Consider the following 9,241-nt stretch of genomic DNA (forward strand, 5'->3'; position numbering starts at 1 on the left):
AAGACTAGAGGGCGAAGAGAGATGGGGCCCGACCGACGCCCCTTCCGCAGCAGGCGGTGCGCAAGGCTGCGCGGGGGGCTCGAGCCCTGCGTCCCGGGCTGTGCGCGCTCCCACCTCGCGCTCCAATCCCAGACCCTCTTTGTTTCTTTGTCCACGCCTTCCGAGCTGCTGGAACCCGCACTCCCCCTCTTCCCGCGGGTCTCCCCACCCACCCGCTCCCTGCGGACCGCAGCCCCGTTGCTGCGCGCCCCTCCCGCGCTCGGTGCCCAGGACCCCTCCGGTCCAGTCCCGGGCGGGTCCCCCCACCACTGAGCGACCCCGCCTTTTTCAGCACCCAGAGGTGAGCAGAGCCCGGGCCACCATCAGGAAAGCCCCGAAATCCCCAGCCCAGCCAAGAAGTAACCGAGACTGTACCCAGTCCCCAGGGCGGAGGACGGGGGAGGAGGAAGGCTTCAGGGCGCCCCCGCCCTAACCCCCCGCCCAGCCTTCCCCATTGGTTGGCGCACTCTGCCTCCGGGATGGCAGTGGGAGGGGACCCTGCTTCCTAACTGGCTTATAAAATCTGCGCCCTCGGCGGGGTCCCGTTCTCTGCCACTCTCGCTCCGGGCTCCCCGCGCCAGAGACTCAGCAGCGCTCCCTTTGCCCACACCCACCGCGCCCTCGCGCGCCTCTCCTCCCGGAGCTAGCCCGCGCCACCGCAGCCGCCCAGCCCACCGCCGCCCTCTGCAGTCATGTCCAGCAGGTCCGTGTCCTCGTCCTCCTACCGCAGGATGTTCGGCGGCCCCGGCACCGCGAGCCGGCCGAGCTCCAGCCGGAGCTACGTGACCACGGCCACCCGCACCTACAGCCTGGGCAGCGCGCTGCGCCCCGGCACCAGCCGCAGCCTCTACGCCTCGTCCCCGGGCGGCGTGTACGCCACGCGCTCCACGGCCATGCGCCTGCGGAGCAGCGTGCCCGGCGTGCGCCTGCTGCAGGACTCGGTGGACTTCTCGCTGGCCGACGCCATCAACACCGAGTTCAAGAACACCCGCACCAACGAGAAGGTGGAGCTGCAGGAGCTGAACGACCGCTTCGCCAACTACATCGACAAGGTGCGCTTCCTGGAGCAGCAGAACAAGATCCTGCTGGCCGAGCTCGAGCAGCTCAAGGGCCAGGGCAAGTCGCGCCTGGGGGACCTCTACGAGGAGGAGATGCGAGAGCTGCGCCGGCAGGTGGACCAGCTCACCAACGACAAAGCCCGCGTCGAGGTGGAGCGCGACAACCTGTCCGAGGACATCATGCGTCTCCGGGAGAAGTAAGCAGGCGCCCACGCGGGGCCGCGGGAGGGAAGGAGAGGGGAAGCGGAGCCGCCACGCCCTTGGGGATGTGGCCCGGGCGGCGGCTGCCCGGGGGACAGCGGGGGAGCAGGGCTGTGACTGCTGCGGCGCGGCCCCGCCCTGAACCCAGATCTTGCAAGTTAGCGTTTCCCCTCTAGCCCCACTCATTTTGCCCAAGAACGCCTGTCTCAGAAAGTTTCAGATTTCTTAAAACTACCGCTCCGTCTGTCCTCGAAGCCCCTTGCAAACGATGCGTGCGACTTCCCCAAACTTTGAGAAAGTTTCCGGTCCCCCCCTTCCCACCCCTCCCACGGCGGGCTTGCCAGCCACGGGGCCGTGCAGGGAGCGAGACAAAGGGACTGCAGAGTCTCCTCCGGGGTGGGGTGGTGGCGGTCGTCTCGCAGGTCGTGGTGGCGACCGTGATTGCCTTTCCACGCGGTGGCCAAGGCCCCGCTCAAACTAGCCGAGGGCAGCAGCCCTAAAAGCCGCGGTCGCTGGCTGCCCGCGGAGGGTGGCGCAGCAGCGCTGGTCGGGCGGCCACGGCTGGGTGTTTGGGTGTGGTCGCCCCGCCCCTGGCGGTTTCCCCGTGCCCCTGTGGTTAACGCGCGCCTGTTTCAGGTTGCAGGAGGAGATGCTTCAGAGGGAGGAAGCCGAGAGCACCCTGCAGTCTTTCAGACAGGTTTGTAGATTCTGTTCCCACTCGCAGCCACCGGACGCCACCCACCCACGCGCCCCACGGGCAGTTCTAAAAGTTGCTTTAACCCAAGTAAAAATCGTGCCAAACTTCACGTCTGCGCTCCAAGCCCCCTAGTGGCAGAGAGACCGCAGTTCGGAGCTGCTCCGGACAAAAACCCTTGAATGATCAAACCGTTCTCTAGGACATAAAGGGAAGTCTTTAACTTTTTACTTTGTTTCAAGACTTTTTTCCAAACAAATCATTTTCTCCGTTTCATTTTTGCAACACGTTGATATTCTGATCTCGAACAGTTACAATTTGATTTAGATGGCGGTTTGCCAAAGTCAAGTTGGCTACCTTTTACAAGGCCCCCAAAAGTGCAGTTCTGCCCTGTAGTTTCAAATGTAAAAATGTATTGGAGGATAAGAAACTTAGTTTAACTGGACTTAAGCCAGCAAGTTTCTTTTCTTCGCTTCGCTGCAAGTTCTACTGTGGCCCTAAGGTTAGATAGCAGTATCCCTATGCGCAACTATTTGTGACTTCATAAGGGTGAAAAGGAGCCATCTGTCCCCTTGGCTGAAAAGTATTAATGGTTTCTACAGGTTTCACTGTGGAATGTAGATACAGACATCCTGGCAAGTGGGGCCGTTCTGGCCGGAAAGAATAGGAGTCTTTGTGTTCCCAGAGACGCTTTGCAACAGGCTGCATTCTTACTGACTATGTAATGATGCAAGCACCGTTCTAATTGGACACAAGTATTTGCTAACATCCCTTATCTAATATCTGGCCCAGACTCCAAGTATGTGATGTGAAGACTTCTTAAAGCTACAGTCATACCTCACATGTGGAAAGGCCTTTCTTCTTTGAACCTTTGTATTCTTTAGCATGTCCTCTCCATAAAGCATAAACCTGAAAATGAAGAATGGGGTTTTAAGTAAAAGGTTTTCTTGCTCCAAAGACAGATGGCCTTAAATGACTTTTAACTTAAAATTGGAATCCCAAAGCAGGAAGAGTCGCCAGCGTAGTTGCATTCTCCTGAACACTTACTGGGACGGCTATGAAAGCTCCTTCAGATGAACAGCCTAGAATAACATTTTGAGGCAGAAATACATTTACCAAATTAAACACAGCAATGAGTAGTTTATTTTAATCGTGGGGCATTTCTGCTCATCATGTCCGTAGTGTTTTCTACCCCCAGTAGGAACCTCATGTAAAACAATATTAGTATAAATTGTCCCTATGTAGGGATGAGGTAAAACCCCTCATATTCTCTTCGAAGAAGTAGAATGTGACCCACTGAACTTTTTTATAGGGTAAATCATCTTGTATATCTTTTGTAGGGTTTAACAGCAAGCAAAAATGAAATTTTTTCTCCAAGGCTGATCTTTTTTTTATCACTTACTCCTCACTCATTTTTCCATGAAGGTGATAGAAGCATGTCAATATTTTAAGACTGTAAGGCTATAAACTATACTCCAAATATAATTGCTTACAAGGTAAGAGGATAAAAATCCTCATGACATTCCCTTAAGGGGAAATTAAATCTTTGGGATGTAGCAGTTTACAGATGGTGGAAACAGAGAAGGAGACCAGAGCAGCAAAAATTGTACAAACAGTTGACACCGTATGCATTTTGATCAGTCATTCTGAAACAAGCTGAGGAACCAAACTGACACAGAGCTAAGATGTGGCCACACCCTCATGGGATGAGATAGTAGGGGAGTTCCAGGAGAAAAAAATCTACCAGAGGAAGCAAAGCAAATACAGTTCAGGGTTACACTTCTTGTTCCTTATTTGCCTGAACTACGTTTGTGCCAGGGCACATCCTGAATTGGAGTATAAATCTAGCCTTGTAACTTGAATGCCGGATGACTTGCTTGGGATCCCAAGGATAAATTTCAAAAGGTTTGAGTAGAGGGCGGGATAAAAGAGCTTATGTACTATCTGCTGACACTTCTGGAGCACTAATTTCTGTTCTGCACGTTCTCATGTACACACGAAGTTGTGAAACCTGACCAGCTCCCATCATACTACTATTCCATGATGTGAACCCCCCAAAGTGCTGTGGCATTGATTCCCTAGATTTAAAAAAGTAATAGAAACTTCACTGATACAATGTGGATTCAATAATAATTGACTGACCGCAGCCTACCATGTTGGCATACACTTATTTATTTATTTTAAAATTGTCTACTGGTCACCTTGAGTACAACTCAGCGGACCACAATTCAAATTTGTTACTGAAGAAAAAAAAAAAAACAGTATGCTGTAGCATGGGGGTGATTTACAAACTTCTTCGAAGGTTATAAAATTTGTCAGTGCCCTTCTTTATAATAAAGAGACATAGGTTCGTATAGTTCATTTGAAATGAATACATGGGATAGGCCACAGACGTTATCATCCTCCTTCATGCCCTGTCTTTTCTCTTTTGAAAACAGGATGTTGACAATGCTTCATTGGCACGTCTGGACCTGGAGCGTAAAGTGGAATCCTTGCAGGAAGAGATTGCCTTCTTGAAGAAACTACATGATGAGGTAAGAGGAATCACAGTGTGTGAACCATTGTGGGTGAAGCTGCCCACCCCCGTACTTGGCACGGCTGACCTTCTCTCTTTTCTTTCCTCAGGAAATCCAGGAGCTGCAGGCCCAGATTCAAGAACAGCACGTCCAGATCGATATGGACGTTTCCAAGCCCGACCTCACGGCTGCCCTGCGTGACGTCCGCCAGCAGTACGAGAGCGTGGCCGCCAAGAACCTCCAGGAGGCTGAGGAATGGTACAAGTCCAAGGTGCGAAACGAGCGAGTGTGGCCAGATCGGAAGAAAAGCATTCTTTTCTGAAAACGCTGTACCTGTCTGTGATTCCTAAGCCCCTTTTCGCTGCCAAGTTTAGCTGGCTTTTCCTCCTGCGCGAGTTTTATCTCTTGCTGCATCCTCCCCGCAACTCACACCCCCTCCGTTAGAATAGCAGACGCCCTTGCCACTGCCCCACTGTCACCGTACTTCCAGGTTACCCTCTTGCCCTTGACCTCCACCCTTTGAAAACGAGGGAAACAGAGGGAATTTCTACTTGGAAGTCTCAACATTGGCCTTCCACCTCATTTCCTTTGGTTTTCAAAACAAATTAGGCGTGTCCTGGAACACGTTGCAATTTGAGCTTTTGAGTGTAAAAGTTGGTTGGTATCATGCCTTGTTGACGTATTTTTGTCTGTCTGCCATCTTTAAGCCGTCTCCGTTATCCGGGCCAGGTAGAACCTCAGAGGACTTGTGGACGAGGCACGTGGGTGACCCAGGTTTCTGCTTCCTCCCTGACAGTTCGCTGACCTCTCCGAGGCTGCTAACCGCAACAACGATGCCCTGCGCCAGGCCAAGCAGGAGTCGAACGAGTACCGTCGGCAGGTGCAGTCCCTCACCTGCGAGGTGGATGCCCTCAAAGGCACCGTGAGTATCACAGCGCAAGAGAGGGCCGATCACCAGCTTGGACCCATTTCAGGTGGCCAAGCTCAGGGTGCTATCGGAAGAAAACTTTGCTCAAAGGGAGAAAAATTTACATTTTAGTCCAAAGGCTAAAATGAGTTGTCAAGACATTTTCAAAAAGAACTTGGAGATCCCAAGGTTTTAGTTTACCTATATCATTGCTTCCACTAGGAAGGGGACTCGGTACTTGTATTTTCCACTGAAAACGGGAGCGTCCCCCATTTGCTGCCAGGGGAAGTGATTGCAAATGGTCTGGAAATGGTTGGGGGGATAGCTCTGTTTGTTCGTTTGTTTCTGGGAAAATAACACCGGCGGCCTTTCTCATCTCTCCTGCAGAACGAGTCTCTGGAACGCCAGATGCGTGAAATGGAAGAGAACTTTGCCGTGGAAGCTGCTAACTACCAAGACACTATTGGCCGCCTGCAGGACGAGATTCAGAACATGAAGGAAGAGATGGCTCGTCACCTGCGTGAATACCAAGATCTGTTGAATGTTAAGATGGCTCTCGACATCGAGATTGCCACCTACAGGAAGCTGCTGGAAGGAGAGGAGAGCAGGTGGGGAACGGGGGGCTCGTGGGAGTGAATGCCAAGCTGCCCTGTGTGAGGTATTATGCCCCTTGCTTTCCATGCATCATCTCATTTCATCTTCAGAGCCTTGCTTCAAGGTAGCTATTTACCACTTTTTACAGACGAGGAACCTTCAGTTCAGATCTGGAGATCTGAGTTCTTTTGTCCTAGTCAGTTAATCAATATCTGAGCTGGGATTTCAACCTACGATTGATTCTGTGAAAATCGAGAGTCACTCTGTCACACCTCCAGCCCCTTGGAGAAAATGCTTGGAGTAAAATATTTAAATGTACTAATGACACCGATCATAGGTAGATGCTTCTGAAGCAAATCCCTCACCTGTGGATTGTAAATCTTCTTATTTGATGAAAATACGAAGTGTATAAATGTATTCCTTGTTGCTTTCCAAAAAGGTTACTGGTTTTCTTCATCTCTTTCTAGGATTGCGCTGCCTCTTCCAAACTTTTCTTCCCTGAACCTGAGGGGTAAGCATTTGATTCTCCTTTATGAAATATTTTATTTTTTTGGCTGCACTGCGCGGCCTGTGGGATCTTAGTTCCCCCACCAGGGATCAGACCCGGGCCCCCTGAAGTGGAAGTACGGAGTCCTAACCACTGGACCGCCAGGGAAGTCCCTATGAAAAATGTTAGCAGCTTGTAACCATTCTGTTTATAAAACACTCATTTTTAAAATGATACTTTAAAAATGCCATACAAGAGAAAATTCTCTAAGCTAGGCATAATTTTCAAACAAGTACTGTCTTACATTTTCTACGTCCAGTTAAAGTGAAATTCCATTTTTTCCCCCTCCTGTTGGAGTATACACTAAAGTAGTCCGTCCCATCCTGACGCTACAGTGTTGTTAGCCTCTGGGTTTTAAAACAGGTGATAGTCTTTAGAATTATTTTGGGAATAGTGCTTTAAACAATCATGAACAAAAACTCATAATTCTTGGGACAAAATCGTCTCTTGCCTTTTAAAAAATTTCATTTTTACTCATTTTGGACCCATTTTCTTTATTCAGAAACCAATCTGGATTCACTCCCTCTGGTTGACACCCATTCAAAAAGGACACTTCTGATTAAGACGGTTGAAACCAGAGATGGACAGGTTGGTATCTTTAAATCAAAATGGGAGTAATTTCAGACAGGCATTGATAAACTTTTAGATCACTAAGTCTATCTCAGATACAGCTAGCTAATTTGGGAGGTTTCAGTTTCACTCATGCCTCCTAAAAAGAGAATAGGTTGACCTCTTCCAGCACTACACACAGCCATCTAATTATTTGCCTGCCAGATGTGAAGGTGGGATAGTAGTCTGCCTTTGTCTAAAATTAGTGATTTCCTTTGGTGCTTGATTTGAAACAGGAGTACCGCTTCCGTCAGTTACTTCCTAAACTAGTTTCATTAGACCGCCTCAAGAGCAGGAATGTTTTGATCCTGGACATAATGGCCTTCCCTGGACACTCCTAGACCCTGTCATGATGTAATACAAGGACATGCCATATGATCAAGTAGTTTCTCATTACCTCTCTATGCCAGGAAAGAAATGGTCAAAATGTATCGCAATCTTCGTGTAATCTTCCCTTGCACATAAAATGTACTTGCTGTACATTTTAATATGTTTCAATTGCTTTTAAACTTTGCTGCCTATGATTATTACAGCATTCTTCTTCATAAACACAGTATTTTTCAAGTTTATTTTTTTAAGTCATAACATTCTATCAGATACATATTTCGCCTACAGGTGAAGCACGTCTTACATATGTATCTGTCCCTGCTCGCTGTGACCCCTGGTCACGCAGAACCAACGTGATCTTCCAACTTGCACAATAAATTATATGCCTTTGCTAGGATTTTTCTTTGACATGCTTTATGGGGTAATTTAACCATTAGTATATAGTATTATATTTGATTTGAGTTCTGTTTTTCTTAACAGGTTATCAACGAAACTTCCCAGCATCACGATGACCTGGAATAAAAACTGCACGTACTCCATGCGGCAAAATACTACCAGTGAGAATAAAAAAGAAATCCGTATCTTAAAGAAACAGCTTTCAAGTGCCTTTCTGCAGTTTTTTCAGGAGTGCAAGATAGATTTGAAATAGGAATAAGCTCTAGTCCTTGAGAACCAACACTCGTAAAAGATTTAGAAAAAAGTTTACAACATAATCTAGTTTACCGAAGACGCCTTGTGCTAGAATACTTTTTAAAAAGTATTTTTGAATACCATTAAAACTGCTTTTTTCCATCACGTATCTGACCAACTTGTTTCTGCTTCAATAAATCTTTGGAAAACTCTTTTGGTGTCTTGCTTATTTGATATCTAAACAATTCTCTAAATTTTATAACAATATATGTTTGGGTTAAATACTTTTTGGTCTTATTGGTCAAATTCCCACAAAATCAAGGTTAGGTTAACTTGAGAAATTCAACTTTATGCTTGAAGCGTAGCTCTTAATTTGGTCATTTTAGATAGACCTCGCTTCAATTAAGTTATTTTTAAAATTCATAAATAGATGTTATATAATAAAATAATTTGCAGACAAAATGATGACAGGTCTTTTCATAAAATGAATCCAGCTGGGTCCATGTCCATGTGTGATTTCAGTTCTAACAAATAGACCTCCTAAAATTAAAAAAACTTTGACTAAAATGAAAACTGCATCTTGGTATGTGCAGCATATATGTGGCACAAACTCCACTACGGGGGTTAAGGTGTAGGGCAACATCCAGGATATAACGGCTGCATCTTCCATTAGCAAGATGCAGAGAAATGGGACAAGTTCATTTAGTTCCAACATGGGAAACTACCCTGCTTTTCTGTGTGTATATTTATACCTATATGTGATATCTGAATCTATATATCCACCTACAGATATTTTTAAAGAATTGTGCTTTGGGGGAGTGATGTTAGACACAAAATAAAGGAAAATCCTTACCTGTTCATTAGGAGGTGAAATTAACATGTGAGTCATGTGGTAAAATGATGCTAGTCTCTGATCAGCTTTCAAAACCTGGAGCAATGAGAATGAAGTGCTGTGGTCATGAAAACCTTCCTATAGGTCACACAATGTGAGCAGAGTTTAGGAAGAGAGATAAAGTCAAATAAATGAAAGAGGGAGGGTATTGCCTGGAAGCAATAGAGTTGTAATGGCCCAGTGTATGTTCTGGAGGGAAATTTCCTTTGAGTAAGAAGTTCCTAGAC

General features: G+C 47.4%; 1 protein-coding gene across 1 annotated transcript; it reads left to right on the plus strand.

The window, feature by feature from the left end:
* Nucleotides 1–507: 507 nt before the first annotated feature.
* On the plus strand, nt 508–8,334 carry VIM (vimentin). The gene is made up of 9 exons (XM_024750069.1): nt 508–1,294; nt 1,935–1,995; nt 4,431–4,526; nt 4,618–4,779; nt 5,305–5,430; nt 5,803–6,023; nt 6,477–6,520; nt 7,059–7,144; nt 7,973–8,334. Exons 1-9 carry the CDS (start codon nt 732–734, stop codon nt 8,012–8,014), a joined length of 1,401 nt encoding a protein of 466 aa, XP_024605837.1. The 5' UTR covers nt 508–731; the 3' UTR covers nt 8,015–8,334.
* The last annotated feature ends 907 nt before the right edge of the window (nt 8,335–9,241 follow it).

Source organism: Neophocaena asiaeorientalis, unplaced genomic scaffold, assembly GCF_003031525.2.
Source record: "Neophocaena asiaeorientalis asiaeorientalis breed wild unplaced genomic scaffold, Neophocaena_asiaeorientalis_V1.1 scaffold4, whole genome shotgun sequence".
Lineage (NCBI taxonomy): Eukaryota > Metazoa > Chordata > Mammalia > Artiodactyla > Phocoenidae > Neophocaena > Neophocaena asiaeorientalis.